Here is a 17,673-nt window from a genome sequence, read left to right on the forward strand (position 1 = left end):
CAGTCCCCCAGGAGAAGAATGTCTGCCATATGGAGGCTGCTGGTAGCAAAGGATGATGAACAAGCCAAGGTTGCCCAGCCCGCATGCTGGCCCAGGTGGATACTTGAAGGGAGTTTCTCTGTTTGTGGGCTTTTGCCTTGGTGCCCTTCCCTATAGTCCCTTGACCCAGCCCAGCTCAATGGGCTGCAAGCCCTGGCTTCTGAAGAGCAGATGTCAAGCTCTAGCACAGGTCACAGCCAGAAACAATTCTGGCCTTGTCCAGTGATAGTAAAAGTCAGGCCTGGGAAGGTGCCCTCTCACAGGACGGCACTTCCAGAGGGGGCACAGCAGCAAGGTGGAGGGACAGACTCTGACGGGCCTTTGGGGAGCTCAAGCAGAACCCACAGGGGCCCTCTTTCTGGGGTACAAACTGGCATTGGGTGGTGGGAGATCCAGTATTAACACCTGAGGGACCTTCACCCCCAATGTGGATTTAAAGGACAGCAGCTCAATGGGGAGACAAGAGGCTCCACAACACTCCCACCCTATCCTGAGACTGCTTCTTGCTACCTGGTCCTGCTCTTTATTGGGGAAGGAGAATCTTACCTGAATCAACAGTGGGCAGAGTCACCGCATGCTCAAGGCTGGGCACACCTAGATGCCGGCCATGCACAAGGGTGGTGCCTTCTGGACCTTCCTCAGGCTCCTTAGGAACCCATGAGGAAGCTCCCTGATGGGTGTTGATGGGCATCTGCACCCATAGATTCACTGCCTTACATGGAAACACTGGGTTCCTGGGAAACTGGAACCTGCCTTATGAAAGCCCCCATTCCCACTACCCCCTCCAACCCTCCAGGCTGCTGCTGTGTCTTACCATCAACCCTCCCCAGACCCCCAGGACGCCTGCCTCACCCAGAAGCACCCCTTCAACCTGGGCCTGGATGAAGGCTCACTCCTCCATCAGGCCTCTGAGGGGGATGGCTCCGTGCTGCTTTTAGCAAAAGGGGAAACCATTGCAGCAGAAAGGCCAATGCCGCACTAGACAGTCAGGAGCCCAGCAGCACAAGTGGCCCCCTAAGGCGCTTTGGGAACCACACCCCGCCACTGACCCCAGCACAGCCTGGTTCCCAGGGCTTTGGGATCCTCCTGGGAACCTCTCAGAAGGATTAACACAGGCAGTTGGGACCTCAAGGGGCCACTGGTCCTTCTGAAAATGCTCACCAGGTAGTGTGATTGTGGGGAGACCATGCACAACGTGTGGGACTCTGCCCTGCACCCGCTCAGAGCCTCAGCCCTTCAGAGCCACTGGTAATGATTCGCTGCAGGTGGGGTCACCCTGATTCTTCTCTGAGGTTTCCTTTCCTTTCAGGCTTTCTGCATAATAGCGAGAACCACATGACAGCATGCCGCCTAAACTAGGCTGTGCACAGCCCCCATTCTGTGCAAGGAGGGCGCAAAGCAGCAGAGTGTCTGTGACCCACCTGCCACCTTTCCAATGCTACTACAAGATTTGGAAGAGATGGTCATTTATCAGGAACCATCTTTTTTAAAAAAGATAAAATAGAGCAGGGCAGGGGAGAAGTGCTGCAGGCTCCAATGTTGCTGGGCACACAGCAGTGTGGGCATCTCGCCCGGCTCTTCCCTGCAGCTGTTGGTGTCCACTGTCAGGTTTCAATGTTCTTGGACCTCAGAGCCTTTGTCCTCTCCAATCTAAATGCAGGGAGACATTTGACACGGACTATCTCAGGTGTTTTGCAAAATGCAAGACACTCTCATTGACTCTGGTCACTCTGCTGTGCCCTAGATGTCAAAACCTCTTCCTCCTTCCTGAGACTTTGGTCCTTTGACCAACAACCCCCCCACCATTCCCTCCCTCTGCCACTCTCTGGTCCCTGGTCACCATCCATCTACTTGCTACTTCTATGGGGTCAACGTTTTTAGATCAACACTTCTGGGACATCATGTGGAATTGGTCTCTGAGGTGGTGAAGATGCTAAGTAACGGGATTTCCTCCTTCCACAGTGCACACATCTATCTAATCCTCACATTGTACCCCACAATACAAGCATGATTTGCCAATTAAAATAATGCTACTAGACAGAATAAATATAGTAAAATGCAAGAAGTGTGGCTTGACCGCCCCACCGACTTGATTTTTGTCTTCAGCCGTGTACCTATGTTGGGATGATCTTATTCCTCCTTTTCTTTGCTGGACACAGGAAAAAACATTTTAATAAAGTGAAAAGGCATATCCTGGCAGCTCTGCAGCAGCACCAGCTTCTTGCTGGCTTGGCTGATGTCACAACCTTGGCTGCCCAGCTTGGAGGATGCTGGCTTTCTGCGATGGTTGTTGAGGCAGAAACGTTTCTGTGTCTCCACCACTGCTGCTGGTGCTCTGGGTGGAGGAGGAAGCCATAGGGTCATGCTGCGGGGCTTGGTGAGTCAGGGACATTTCTGGGTCTGAACCACTGCTGCTGGTGCTCTGGGTGAAGGGGGAAGCCCCAGGGTCATGCTGGCGGCCTTGTTTAGGCAGAGATGTTTCTGGGTCTCCACAACTGCTGCTGGTGCTCTGGGTGGAGGGGGAAGCCCCAGGGTCATGCTGGGGCCTTGTTAAGCCAGAGATGTTTACAGATCACCACTGCTGCTGCTGGTGCTCAGGGTGGAGGCAGAAGCCACAGAGTCATGGGGAAGGCTTGCTGAGCCAGAGATGTTTACAGATCACCACTGCTGCTGCTGCTACTCTGGGTGGAGGGGGAGGCCACAGGGTCATGCTGGGGGCTTGGTGAGTCAGGAAGGTTTGTGGGTCTCCACCACTGCTGCTGGAGCTCTGGACAGAGAAGGAGGCCACAGTGTCATACTGGAAGGATTGGAGAACCAGGGAGGTTTTTGGTTCTGCACCACTGCTGCTGGTGCTCTGGGTGGAGGGAAAGGCCACAGGGTCATGCTGGGAAGCTTGTTGGGCCAGGGACATTTCTGGGTCACCACCACTGCTGCCGGTGCTCTGGGCGGAAAGGGAGGCCACAGGATCATGCTGGGGGCTTAACTGAAGCTCTCTGGCTTCCTCTGCAGGCCGGCAGGTGCACTGGCCAGAAAGGGGCTCTTCTGCTGAATGCTGTGAGTCCGCTTCAGTGGGAGAAAAAAGGTGGAAACTTCAACGGATAGGGAAAAACAGTTGGGAACCCCAAAAGGAAGGGACTGTGGTCTGATAGTAAACTGCCTCTTTTGTTTTGTTTCTTCCGAAATAATGTAGGATGCCATGGGAAAACTGAATCATTCTCCTTTGATTGCCACAGATAGGTTCTCAGCCTGGAATCCCATGGCCACCAAGAGCTGGGTTGTTTTGGGGTTGAAGTGGTCCAGGATTTGTTCTTCATATATTGTCAGAGGCAACTCCTGGCCACTGTTCACCCACAGGTCCCTCACCACTTCTTCTAGTGCTGTCTGCTCCCTGGGGTCTATCTACTCTTAATAGTTTATTATTGAGGCTTTTTGAGACCTCAGGAAAAGTATACTGGGGAAAAATATCTTCCATTTTAACGTTTTGCCGTGAAGACCCTAACACTGCATTAGCAGAAGGGCAGAACTTCGCCCACCATGTGATGTAATGTTACTCCGAGGCTCCAAACATCCATGGCGGGGCATTGGTAGCCCTGGCCCAGGAAGAGTTCTGGGGCTATGTAGGTAAGGGTAGGTGCCACAAAGGGCTGTCAGCTGCTGTCCCTCATGGAATGTGGTACCTAAGCCGAAGTTCATGATCTTAATGTTACCGTCCTTAATGTGACCCAGCTGCATGGGCTCTGGGGAAATCAAGGCAGGCGGTTTGCCTTCCCAGGACCTGCTGCAGGTGGGCACCCCTAAGGGAGGCAAGGGGACAGGACAAGTTCTCAGGAAACCTCTGCCCAAAATTTGTTTTTTCCACTCTACAAGAAGCTATCAGTACCTACTATGTGCAACAGACAGAGCCCTACAGCCAAGTTTAGATATTAACCAGGAAAGCCAGGGGTCCAGTCTCCAGAGGACCCACCTCCCCTGTCCTGCAGGAGGGCTGAAGGAAAATGTTAGGCAATTCAACCTAGCAAACATTTACCCAATGCCAGCTGGCCCAAAGTCCAGTGTCAGACGCAGAAGGGTCCAAAAGAATTTACTGATCCTAGTTCTGTCCTCCTAGTGCTGACCTTGACAAGCCACAGTAGAAAATGCCCTGTACCCCAGGGCAGGAGCCACTGAAGAGCTGAGGGACACTGAAGAGAAGAACAAGTCCCACCTTGGGCAGCCAAGGAGGGCTCCCTGGAGGAGGGGACACCTGAGAGGCAATGCCAGAGGAAGCCTGGCTTCTGAAAGCAGAGTTCAGGAGGGGAAGGTGCTCCAGGCAGAAGAGGCAGCATAAGGAAAGGTGAGGAGGGGGGCATCTTTAGAGACCCTGAGCTAGTCCAGTTCTGCTGATGCAAGAGCCACGGGTGGGCCAGGAAATAGCTATGACAACACTAACTGGAGGTGGGCACTCTGCAGGTGGCTTCTGACCAAAAAGGCAGATCCCAGCCACGTGGGGAGAGCCCCCAATGTCCAGGAAGATGCAGCAGCAGACAGGCAGTGCGTCCAGTGGGAAAGAGCTCAGGCGACAGAGTCAGACATCCTGGATCCCAGCCCCTGCTCAGCCACCCATGAGCTGTGTGACCATAGGCAAGTTACTGAAGCTCTCTGGGCCTCAGCTTCCTCATTTATATAGTGGGCATCAGACCATTTATAAGCACAGTAAGATGCTGTACTTACCAAGGGAATAGCACATTGCCTGACACCCGGGGGCAGCCATCTACCACAGTTTATTGAGCAATTATCTTTCTTGACACTCATCAATCTAGATAAGGCACATCCTTTCTGGGACTGCCAGACTCTAAAAGCTTCCAAGGGTCAAGTTCATCTTCACAGTGGAGACTCTGACCAGAAAAGAAGTTGCAGGCTCAGAAAAAGAGGCAAAAGGGATGACAAAAATACTCATCAAAGTATTTCGGGGCGAGGAGGACCAAGTAGAAAGCATGACACCCTCATAGTGGGCAAGGAAGGGAGTTAACCATTTCCTTGCTGTAAAGGTGGGGCCTTGAGATGGGCTGCTAGTAAATGACCCAGTCTGTGGAGACCAGATGACGTCCTACTCTGGAACTGGCTGCAGGTGCCATCAATCCTTCAGGAGAGCGGGCAGTGTGAGAGGAAACCATCCAGGCTTGCTGGGATGTCCTGGCATGATGGTGGCCAGGGAAGACCCAGAGCAGGCACCTCCCCAGTCCCGACATCCCCACCACCCACCTGGGGAGAACAGACGCACACTCAGGAAAGAAGTGACTTTAAAGGGGCTTCACTAGAACCACAAGGATGAGCCATAGCAAGTGCTGGCCAGGACATAGAGATGGTGGCACCTTCACACACTGCCCCTGGGAATCTGAAAAGGGGCAGCCACTTGGGAAAGCACCTGGCAGCTCCCAAACAGTTAAACACAGAGTTATCCTATGCCCCAGCAATTCCACTCCTACCCAAGAGACCGGAAAACACACATCCACATGTGAGTACTCACAGCACCATTATTCATAACCACCAAAATATGAAAACAACCCAAGGGTCCATCAAAAGATGACCAGAGAAGCAAAATGCAGTTGATCCCTGCAATGGAAAGTTATTAAGCAACACAAAGGAACAAAGCGTGGACACACGCAACAACACAGATAAACTTTGAAAACGTGCTCAGTGAGAGACACCAGTCACAAAACACTGTACGCATGGACGTATATGGCTGCATGCACCGTGCGATTCTATTCCCATGAAACGTCCAGAACCGGCAAATGCAAAGAGACAGAAAGCAGATTCGTGGTTATCAGGGGCTGGAGAGAGGAGAGAATAGGGAGTGAAGCAATGGGTATGGAGCTTGCTTTTGGGGTGATGAAAATGTTCTGAAACTGGATACTGGTGATGGTTGCACAGCTGTATGAATCTAACAAGAAATGCTGAATCGTATCCTTAAAATGGGTGAATTTCATGTGATATAAATGTCGATAAAAATAACCACCTATTTTTTAAAAAGTGACTTAAGGCAGGAAATAGAGTGGTCATGAACAGGGATTGCAAACTACAGCCCCTGGGCCAAATGTAGTCACCTATTTCTATAAATAAAGTTTTATTAGAACATAGCCATACCCATTCATTTCCACATCATCTAAGGCTGCTTTAGTGGGACAATGGCAGAGCTGAATAGTTGCCACAGACACCAACCATATGGCCAGGAAAGCCCACAATATTTACATCCAGCCTCCACAGAAGCTTGCCACCCTCTGCCCAGGAGGGAAAACTCTGGGGCCAGGCTTGGCTGCATATTAGCTCCATATCTGTTCTGTGTGTATGCACACTCAGGTGAGTGTGTGGCTGTGTTCATTCTCTGTGCATCGTCCAGTCGCCATACAGGAAATGAGCTAGGGTGTGTGAAGTGCCCCTAAGAATGCCTGGCCGCAAGGTGGACTCAAACTTTGCTCATTCTGCTCCCAAGAACAGCTTATACTCCCCACAAACCCTGTAGACAGGATCCCATCACCTCCTGCACCACCCTTTCTTCAGCTTCCCTCTGCTTTGAGAAGAAAGGTGAATCCCATGCTGACAGACAGGACCCTGTACACCCTGCATCTCACCCCACTCCATGCTTCAGTCTCCTCCAGAATAAAAGGACCTTCCCTGCCTGGCACACTGGCTCTGAGGTCTGGACCAGGAAGCAAAACCTGCCCCCAGAGCCCGAGCAGGAGGCACGGCCCCAGCCAGCCTCTCCCAGCCTCCCACTGTGACTGAGAATCTTGGCTTCCCCAAGATGTGCTGCTCCAAGGACCAGCACTGTGACCAGCAGGGTCTGGCTCCAGGGTCCGCCACAGCTCTGAGCACACAGGCCCTGCTGCAGGGACCCCTGAGCGCCAGGAGTGGCCATGGCTCGATGCTACCGAGGGCTTGGGGCCCACCTCACGGGTGCGTTCTGCCTCTTCAGCACCTCCGCCAGCAGCAACTTCACCTCCCTGACTGAAGCTGCCCTCCCGGGAACCTGCAGGGTTGGATGCCAGAGGAGTGGGAAACACAGAGAGGCCAGGTTCATAGTAGAGGGACGATCCAGCATGGGCTGCAGAGGACAAACAGGCAGGGGACGTCCTCACCCTCGGAGTCCAGGGCCTGGATCTTCAGCTCTATGGGGGAGTCCTCCAGGTAAAGCTCGCGGGTGGTGGAGACAATCTGGATGTCATGGATGAGGTCCACGATGGCATCACAGTGCAGGACCTGGCCTGTGGCTGGAGGAACCCCAGGGAGAAGTCAGCACTGAAGACAGCACCTGCCCCTGGCTCCACCTCCAAGCCTTGCAGGCTTACACTTTGGCAAAGACCACAGCGACCACCAGCTTCACCCTCAGACGCCAAGCAGCTGCCTCGCACATGGCCCCACTGACAGTTAACAGGGACTACCAGAAAGGAAGGGCTGTGGGGGCCTTGTTACCACCTGGTCTGGCTTTTTAAATGCAGGGCACCAGCATTTAAAGCTGTGGGCAAAGAAAACTCCAGGAAAACTTAGTTTCATTCAGGGTATAACCATTCAGTGAAGTGACAAGGGTTATAGTATGATGAGTTCCCATCCCAAAGACGAGAGCCCTGTCCCTTCACTGAGCTTAGGGATTACGCTGGTGGTTTTGTTTATTTTTGTTTCTTTTGAGATAGGGGCTCAATTTGTTGCCCAGGCTGGAGTGCAGTGGCTCCCGGGGTCAAATGATTCTCCTGCCTTGGCCTCCCTAGTATTTGGGACCACAGGCATGCATACACCACCATGTCTGGCTAATTTTTAAAAACTTTTTATAGAGTCAAGGTCTTGCTTTGTTGCCTAGGCTGGTCTTATACTCCTGGGCTCAAGTAATCCTCCTACCTTGGCCTCCCAAAGTGCTAGGATTACAGGTGTGAGCCATTGCGCCCAGCCTATGATGGTATATTTATATGATTATCAAGCATATTGTAGAAGGGGCTCATGGACACTCATACAGATGTTTTTTACTCGCTCCATAAAAAGGTACGTAAATGGCATTACCTGGGGAATTCTGAAATGTAAGCATAGCAGCAGGATACAACATTTTTCTGACTCTTCTCCAGGTACTTGTACATTGTTAACATTGTTTTGTTGGAAAGCAATACAGTCCCATGTGTCAAAAACCTTACAAATAGGCTGAGCAAGGTGACTTATGCCTGTAAGGGCACTCAGCCCTTACTGATGTCCTCTGTGAAGATGATGCTGGTGAGGCGGGCAGGCTGGGTCAGGCGGGCCTGCACCACCGCCTACTGGGAGCACTGCTGCTTGTCCAGGCCAAGTGGCTTGATAGTGGCCACCTCCAGCGGGGCGGACAACCTGCAGTAGAAGAAGAGAACATTTAGTCTCTGGAGCTGCACTGCAAGGCACAGCGGGGTCCAGACATCAGGCTGAGAAAGTAATCTCAGAATATCTGTTGGCTCACACAAGGCAATATAAATCTCAAGCCAAGGGTCCAAGAAAAACCAAGGAATCTGCCGCATCCTCCCTAAGCTCTCCAAATACCATTTGTCCTGAGAGAAACTTTTTTGACTCAAGTTCCCCACCAAGAACTGTGGAATTCCCCATGAACATTCAAAACACTAACAGATTTAGAAAAGAAAAACTATACTGACTTTTGGCCTGATTCCTGTGAAGTCACCGGACCCCCATCTTTTGCAAAGTCCTGAGAAAACAGCAGCGGCAGGAGGTTGATGGCGATCCCATCCTGAGTGTTGTATTCTTCCAGTCCGTACAGCGCTTTCACAGGAAATGGAAAGTCACTGCGGAGAAAAACCAGAATCTGATGCTGCAGCTCAGGAATACGCAAGGCTACAGGGAAAACCACTAGAGCAAACCAATTTCAAATACAACATCATGGGGAGAAATTAGAAACAGAAGAACAAACAGTGAAACTTTTAGGAATTTTGGAGCTAAGGGTGCAGGGGTGCTGGGGTTGGGAGGAAAGAAGCTGTGGGACTGGGCAGCTGTGGCTGAGGTCAAGGGTATTCTGAAGTTTGTATCAGCTACTGACAGAATTGATGTAACTTCACCAGTACAACCAAGCCAGCAGGTAAACAATACCTACCCTTCCGGAACAACACAGGAGTCCACTACGAAGGCATCCTGGAAATCATTGCAGATGGTATGCCCAACACGTTCCTTCAGGAAGCAAACAAACAAAAAGGGCAGTGCAGGGTGTACTTGCTGTAGAGCCCTAGATAAATTACTCTTAACCTTTCTAAGTCTCAGTTCTCTCATTTCTAAAAAGGAAGTAACAATAAATATCTCATTATTGTGAAGCAGAAAAGAGACAGTGCATAAAAAGCACTTAGCACAAGGCCTAGCATAGAATAGGGCTCTCAGACAGATAGTAGCCAAAAAAAAAAAAAAAAAAAGCACTTAGCACAAGGCCTAGCATAGAATAGGGCTCTCAGACAGATAGTAGCCATCATCATTAACAAAGTCAATCTCTTCTTTACTATTGTTATTAAGTGAAGGAAGCCTCAGAGAAGAGCCCTGAGGCAGGGTAGGGCAGAAAAGCCTTTCGCAGTTAGAATTTAGGAGAGGTCACAGGATGATCTATTTTCACACTGCAACAGAAAGACCTGAAGAGTGTAGTAAAGCAGCTCTCATGCTTTATTGCTTTAAGAAAAGACAATTAGCTTTACCAGGGCTTTTGGATCCAGCTTTTCTTGTTGGATCAGGTTGGCAAATTCATCATAGTAAAGTGCAGAGGCCTGAGGAGACTGCTCACTGCAGGAATGAACCAACTGCAACAAGGAGGTCACCTGCAGCAAAGAGGAAGAATGGTTTAAGCCTTGGGCTGCCAATCCTTCCCAAACTCCATTCGCCCCATTCAAGACTGTTTTTTTCACTTTCTGATTTTACTGGCAAAGCTCTACTTCTCACTTGAAGTTTTCCTGAATGTTCTGACCTGTGTGTCTCTTTCTGATATCATCCCTTTTGCAATCTGTCAGACACTGCAGCCAGATTAATTTTTCTAAAGCAAAGCTTTGATTTTGCCATTTCCATGCTAAGAAACCCTTAAGGAATACCTCTGCCTAAAGAATGAAATAAAAATGTATTGTTTTGCATGCAAGGCTGTCTGTTTTCTCTCTCAACTCGCTTTTTCTTTTTTCCTTTTGAGATAGAGTCTCGCTCTGTCGTCCAGGCTGGAGTATAGTGGTGTGATCTTGGCTCAAAGCAACCTCCACTTCCCAGATTCAAGAAATTCTCTTGTCTCAGCCTCCTGAGTAGCTGGGATTACAGGCACCTGCCTCCATGCATGGGTAATTTTTTTTTTACTTTCATTAGAGATGGGATTTCACCATGTTGGCCAGGCTGGTCTCAAACTGCTTACCTCAAGTGATCCTCCTGCCTCAGCCTCCCAAAGTACTGGGATTACGGGTGTGAGCCACCGTGCCCTGCCTGAACTAGCTTTATGTCCCACTTTCCAGTTATACACTTATTTGTTCCCATGCTTCAACCAAAGTGTTATTCAATAGATATGGCACATCTTTCTTGCTAAGACTTTATAATTTAATTGGAGAGATTAAATGGATATAGAAATAAATGCAAGCGACCTGGGAGTGGTGGCTCACCTCTGTAATCCCAGGGCTTTGGGAGGCTGAAGGGGGCGGATCACCTGAGATCAGGAGTTTGAGATCAGCCTGACCAACATGGCAAAACCCCGACATGGTGAAACCCCGTCTCTACTAAAAATACAAAAATTAGCTGGGCGTGATAGTGCATGCCTGTGATCCCAGCTCCTCGGAAGGCTAGGCAGGAGAATCGCTTGAACCCAGGAGGCACCACTGCACTCCAGCCTGGGAGACAGAGTTGAGACTCCATCTCAAACAAAGTAAGTGCGACCCAAGCCAGTAGTTTCCAAGTATCATAAAATCACAAAGATAGGAGTTCAGGAAAACTTTTTTTTTTTTTTTTTCCTTTTTTTGAGACAGAGTCTTGCTCTGTCGCCCAGGCTGGAGTGCAGTGGTGTGATCTCGGCTCACTGCAAGCTCAAGCTCCGCCTCCCGGGTTCAAGCAATTCTCTGCCTCAGCCACCCTAGCAGCTGGGATTACAGATGCCTGCCACCACGCCGGGCTAACTTTTTTTTTTTTATTTTTTATTATTTTTAGAGAAGAACTCACGTGTGTGCATTGCTCATCGCTCAGGTTGGCTCTCTCTTGGGTCAAACTAGATGATGCGCTCCTAAAAGCAAATAATTTTAATTTCACTTTTGTAATATTTTATAACAATTGCCAATAAGTTTAAGTATTCTGACTTCCCTAGGGTAGGGTAAAGATAAAAGTGCATAAAGGCAGAGAAGAGTATTTATTTTGTCCATACAAAATACAGATTAGAGCAAAATATTGTTATCTTATATATATTTTTCTTTTCTCTTTTTTACTTTTTTTTTTTTGAGACAGAGTTTCGCTCTTGTTGCCCAGGTTGGAGTGCAATGGCATCATCTCGGCTCACCACAACCTCCGTCTCCCAGGTTCAAGCGATTCTCCTGCCTCAGCCTCCCGAGTAGCTGAGATTACCGGCACGCGCCACCACACCCAGCTAATTTTGTATTTTTAATAGAGACTGGGTTTCTTCATGTTGGTCAGGCTGGTCTTGAGCTCCTGACCTCAGGTGATCAGCTCACCTCGGCCTCACAAAGTGTTGGGATTACAGGCGTGAGCCACCGAGTCCGGCCTGCTCATTTCTCTTAGAGTTGTAACGTCTACCGTTAAAATGATGTCTATGCGATGTAACACTGTTAGCTGGCAAGATTAACTCATCTTAAACCACGGAAGTCAGAATCTCTATGTGTACCTGTCTGCTGCCATGATGCCAGCCATGGTGACAGCACCAATAATCCCAATGAGTTTGTACTTGAATACGGTGCTAGAGAGCTGCTTTCTTATTACCAAGTGCATGTCATCCTGCAGTGAGGTAATGAAGAAAGACGGTAATGCTGGAATTGCACAGCAAAAGAAGGTATGGTATGGATATTGAGCCATGCAGCTAGACCATAAAGGGGTCTATCGTTTACTGTTTTTTGTTTTGTTTTGTTTTGTTTTGTTTTTTTGAGACGGAGTTTTGCTCTTGTTGTCCAGGCTAGAGTGCAATGGCGCAATCTCGGCTCACTGCAACCTCCACCTCCTGAGTTCAAGCGGTTCTCCTCCCTCAACCTCCTGGGTAGCTGGGATGACAGGTGCCTGGCACCACACCTGGCTAATTTTGTATTTTTAGTAGAGACGGGGTTTTACCATGTTGGCCAGCCTGGTCTTGAACTCCTGACCTCAGGTGAACCACCCACCTCAGCCTTCCAAAGTGCTGGGATTATAGGGGTGAGCCACCACACCCAGCCCTGTGTGTCTTCAGCAAGTCATTTCATCTCTCCAAGTTTTAATTTTTACATCTGTGAAATGGGGAAAGTTGTTTTAAGGATTAGAGGTAAATTATGAAAAAACTTCTAGAACAGTGTCTGGCATATGATAGACATTCAATAATAATAGCTTTTATTGTTATTATTTCTATAAGGATATGAAAATTATCATAATGTTGATGACTGCTCAGCTAAAATAATGAATTATAATAAAATACTTAGGTACAGATTTAAACATGGAGGCAAGGCTAGCCGCAGTGGCTCATGCCTGTCATCCTAATACTTTGGGAGGCTGAGGCAGGTAGATTGCTTGAACCCAGGAGTTCAAGACCAGCCTGAGTAACATGGCAAAACCTCATCTCTATAGAAAACACAAAAATTAGCCAGCCGTGGTGGTGCATGCCTGTGGTCCCAGCTACTCGGAAGCTGGGGTGGGAGCATCACCTGAGCCTGGGAAGTCAAGAATACAGAGCCAAGATCACATCACTGTACTCTAGCCTGGGTGACAGAGCCAGACACTGTCTCAAAATAAAATAAAATAAATAAACATTGCTGAAAAACTAAAGACATAAGTAAACAGAAAGAGCTATTGTCTTTGTGGACTGGAAGACACTCAATATTGTTAAGATGACAATACCATTCAAAGTGATTCAGTGCAATCCTTATCAAAGTCCCACAACATGTTTTGCAGAAATAGAAAGATCCACACCAAAATTCACATGGAATTTCATGGGACCCCAAACTGCCAAACCCTTGAAAAAGAACAAAGTTGGAGGGCTCACACTTCCTGATTTCAATATTAATACAAAGCTACAGTAGTCAAAACAGTGTGGTGATGGCCGGACAGACATATAGACCAATGAAACAGAACAGAGTTCAAAGATAAGCCTTCATATATGTGACAAATTGATTTTTGACAAGGGTTCCAAAATCATTTCAATGGTGAATGGACCATCTTTTCAACAAATGGCACTGGAAAAACTGGATATCCATCTGCAAAAGAATGAAGTTAAATCCTTAAAATATTAAAATATGCTATATACAAAAATTAACACAAAGTGGATCAAAGACCTGAATTTAAGAGCTAAAACTTTCTCTTAGAAGAAAATAAAAGAAAACCTTCATGACCTTGGATTCTGCAATGGTATCTTAAGCATGACAACCAAAAGGACAAGCAACACAGGAAAAAAAATTGATAGAGAGTGGGTCGTACAGCTTTGGAGTGGCAACCTTCGTGGCGCCAGTGACGATAAAGAGAATTAAATATGGGTGATGTTGAGAAAGGTAAGAAGATTTTTGTTAAGAAGTGTGCCCAGTGCCACACGGTAGAAAAGGGAGGCAAGCACAAGACTGGGCCTAATCTCCATGGTCTCTTCGTGCGGAAGACAGGTCAGGCCATTGGATTCTCTTACACAGACGCCAAGAAGAACAAAGGCATCACCTGGGGACAGGATAAACTGATGGAGTATTTGGAGAATCCCAAGAAGTACATCCCTGGAAGAAAAACGATCTTTGCCGGCATTAAGAAGGCAGAAAGGGCAGACTTGATAGCTTATCTCAAAAAAGTTACTAATGAGTAATAGTTGGCCACTGCCTTATTTATTACAAAACAAATGTCTCATGACTTTTTTATGTGTTCCATACTTTAATAGATCTCATACACAGGAATTCAGATCATGAATGACTGACAGAATATTTTGTTGGGCAGTCGTGGTTTAAAACTAAGGCTGGCTTGTGGTTAAATGAATATGTTGTTTTTGAATTTTAATAGTAATTCCAATTCAGTAAATGCTATCACTGTTTACCCCTTCTAAAGATAAGATGAGACTTCCTTAGCAATGTTCAACTTTTCACAAAGATGGTGAGTCCTATCTTAAAACTTAATGGAGGCCAAGCACAGTAGCTTACACCTGTAATCCCAGCATTTTGGGAAGCCGAGGTGGGCAGATCACTTGAGGTCAAGAGTTCAGGACCAGCCTGGCCAACATCAGGTGAAACTCTGTCTCTACTAAAAATACAAAAATTAGCTAGGCATGGTGGTGGGCACCTGTAATCCCTGCTACTAGGGATGCTGAGACAGGAGAATTGCTTAAACCCAGAAGGCAGAGTTTGCAGTGAGCCGAGATCACGCCACTGCACTCTAGCCTGGGTGACAGCAAGACCCTGTCTCAAAACAAACAAACAAACAAACAAAACAAAACAAAAAACTTAATGGAGATTGATTTTATATTTAGATTTATATAACTGGTTATATGAATATATTCAAATACTGAGGAAATTCCTTCACTGTCTTAGAACCAAGCAAGATTCACCTGTGTTTTGTGTTCATTTGCCTCTTAAAGGCAAGGGTTGGAGATAAATAAGGTAGCAATGTCTCGTTTATATTTTTGGCCTTAACTATGCCAATCTAATTAGAATTCTCTGTATTTAAAATGGTGCCTTTAATTTATTGAAAGGCATTTTAGTGTGGTTTATGTGTAATATCAAAGATTATTTAACACTTCTCACATTTTATACATGATCTATAAGGTCACATGCTTTTAAAATGGTAGCAAGTTAAACTTCACTCTTGAATTCTTTACAATCGAACTCAAACTAAGTTATAATTTAGGATTGTCTTTAAAGAGCCATTCAGAAACATAAAACTGTAAAACTGCTGTGTATTTGTGATTGGGAATGGTGCTTTTGCCATCTTAAAAGGACTCAAGTAGAGGAGATATACACAAATTTTAACATTATGTGTGATCATAAGACTTAAGATAATTAAAAAGAAAACCACAGATGAAAAAAAAATAGATAAGGCCAGGTGCAGTGGCTCACATCTGTAATCACAGCACTTTGGGAGGCCGAGGCAGGCAAATCACAAGGTCAAGAGATCGAGATCATCTTGGCCAACATAGTGAAACCCCATTTCTACTAAAAATACAAAAATTAATTGGGCGTGGTAGCACGCACCTGTAGTCCCATCTGCTCAGGAGGCTGAGGCAGGAGAATCGCTTGAACCCGGGAGGCGGAGGCTGCAGTGAGCTGAGATCGCGCCACTGCACTCCAGCCTGGGCGACAGAGCAAGACTCCATCTCAAAAAAAAAAGTAGATAAATTTGACTTTATTGAAACTAAATACTTTTGTGCATCAAAGGACACTATGAGGGGAGTGAAAACCCATAGAATGGGAGAAAATATTTGCAAATCATATATCTGATAAGAGATCAATATCCAGAATATACAAATAACTCCTATACCTCAACAACAGCAAAAACCCAGTTTAAAAATGGGCAAAGGGCTGAGCACAGTGGCTCGTGCCTGTAATGCCAGCACTTTCAGAGGCAGAGGCAGGTGGATCTCCTGAGCTCAAGAGTTTGAGACCAGCCTGGGTAACATGACGAAACCTCATGTCTACCAAAATTGCAAAAAATTAGCTGGGCACGGTGGTGCATGCACCTGTGGTCCCAGCTACTCAGGAGGCTGACATGGGAGGATCGCTTGAGCCTGGGAGGTGGAGGTTGCAGTGAGCCAAGATCACACCACTGCACTCCAATGTGTGTGACAGAGACCCCATCTCTAAAACAAAACAAACAAAAATGGGTAAAGGACTTGAATAGACATTTCTACAAAAATATAGAAATGGCCAAGAAGTACGTGAAAAGATGCTTAACATCATTAGTCATTAGGAAATGCAAATCAAACCACAATGAGATACCACTTCGTACACATCGGGATGATTATAATTAAAAAATAGGGCCAAGCGACATGGCAGGTACCTGTTGTCCCAGGTACTCAGGAGGCTGAGGCGGGAAGACTGCTTGAGCCCAGGAGTTTGAGGCTGCAGTGAACTATGATCACACCACTGCACTGCAGCCTGGGTGACAGAGCAAGACCCTATCTAAAAATATATATTTTTTTAATTTATTAAGAAATAAATTAGTTAATAAAAATTAAAAGAAATTTTTTTAAGAATGGAAAATAAATGTTGGCAAGGATATGGAGAAATTGGAGCCTACATGCATTGTTGGTAGGAATGTAAAATTATGCAGCTGCTGTGGAAAGCAGTTTGGTGGTTCCTCTAAATGGTAAACATATGGTCATCATATGATCCAGCAATTCCACTCTTAGATATATATACCCTAAAGAACTGAAAACAGGGACTCAAATATTTGAACAAATCCATAGACAGAATGTGATTAGTGATTATTAGGAGGTGGGGACAGAAAGATGGCGAATTATTGCCTAATGGGCACAAAGTTTGGGATGATCAGAAAGTTCTAGAAAAGGATAGTGATAATGGTTGTATAACATTGTGAATATACTTACTGCTACTAAATTGTATCCTTAAAAACAATTTAAATGGTATATTTTATGTTATGTATATTTTATCAAAATTCAAAAATAAAATAAAATAGTGAAGTGGATTTTTATTACTGATTTGAAGCAATCTCCAAAATAAACTGCTAAATGCAAAAGGTAAGATGTAGATCAAGAGGGGAAAGGAAACTACAGGTAAATACAAATTTGTAAATTCTCAGAACATCTCAGAAGGTTATAAAGTGATTGCCCCTGTGGGAGACAAACCAGGTGCCTAGAGGAGAGAAGAAGTGAGAGTTATTTTTCACTGGATACCCTTCTATATGTTTTGAATTTTATATGACACATGTATATTACCTAGTCCAGAATTTTTTTTAATTAAAAAAATGTGTTGACTGGAGACTCAAGAAAGGTGTGGGTGGGGGGAGATAAAAAATATATTGGTTGTTCAAAGTCACAGTCCAGTATGAATTACTGCCTTAAGATAGCACTAAAGATACAAACGAGTTACAAGTTATGATTCCAATCTAATCTCTTTATTTATTTATTTATTTATTTATTTATTTATTTATTTATTTTGAGATAGAGTCTCTGTTGCCCAGGCTGGAGTGCAGTGGCACAATCATGGCTCGCTGTAGCCTCAACTCCCAGGGCTCAATGGATCCTCCCACCTCAGCCTCCTGAGTAGCTAGGATTACGGGTGTGCCACCACACCTGGCTAATTTTTGTATGTTTTTGTAGAGACAGGGTTTCACCATGGTGTCCAGGCTGGTCTCAGACTCCTGGGCACATGTGATTCGCCTGCCTTGGCCTCTCAAAGTGCCGGGATTACAGCCTGGCTTTTTCAGTGAATGGTGTCCACAAACGAAAGCAAGCCCACGTGAAGTTCACATTAGATGGAGATGTTTCTTAGGAAACAAGGCAATTCTGTGTCCCCACTGCACTCG

At 46.5% G+C, this 17,673-nt stretch overlaps 2 protein-coding genes across 2 annotated transcripts in view; one reads left to right on the forward strand and one right to left on the reverse strand.

Moving 5' to 3' along the window:
- Window positions 1–2,278: 2,278 nt before the first annotated feature.
- The window catches only part of LOC105549544, a 36,568-nt gene continuing 21,173 nt past the window's right edge, over window positions 2,279–17,673 (reverse strand). Inside the window, 12 exon segments of the mRNA XM_011994146.1 lie at window positions 2,279–2,548; window positions 2,702–3,102; window positions 3,591–3,833; window positions 6,845–7,045; window positions 7,155–7,286; window positions 7,458–7,531; window positions 8,317–8,382; window positions 8,679–8,825; window positions 9,131–9,204; window positions 9,714–9,833; window positions 11,197–11,257; window positions 11,870–11,979. Of these exon segments, the coding sequence (XP_011849536.1) occupies window positions 2,279–2,548; window positions 2,702–3,102; window positions 3,591–3,833; window positions 6,845–7,045; window positions 7,155–7,286; window positions 7,458–7,531; window positions 8,317–8,382; window positions 8,679–8,825; window positions 9,131–9,204; window positions 9,714–9,833; window positions 11,197–11,257; window positions 11,870–11,979 (1,899 nt within the window).
- On the forward strand, window positions 13,629–14,308 carry LOC105549520 (cytochrome c-like). The gene has a single exon (XM_011994108.1). It carries the CDS (start codon window positions 13,691–13,693, stop codon window positions 14,003–14,005), a length of 315 nt encoding a protein of 104 aa, XP_011849498.1. The 5' UTR covers window positions 13,629–13,690; the 3' UTR covers window positions 14,006–14,308.

The sequence above is a fragment of the Mandrillus leucophaeus genome, unplaced genomic scaffold (assembly GCF_000951045.1).
Source record: "Mandrillus leucophaeus isolate KB7577 unplaced genomic scaffold, Mleu.le_1.0 Scaffold442, whole genome shotgun sequence".
NCBI classification, from domain to species: Eukaryota; Metazoa; Chordata; class Mammalia; order Primates; family Cercopithecidae; genus Mandrillus; species Mandrillus leucophaeus.

Coding starts and splice junctions, on each gene's coding strand:
- LOC105549520 (XM_011994108.1), top strand. CDS start 13,691: ATGGGTGATGTTGAGAAAGGTAAGAAGATTTTTGTTAAGAAGTGTGCC.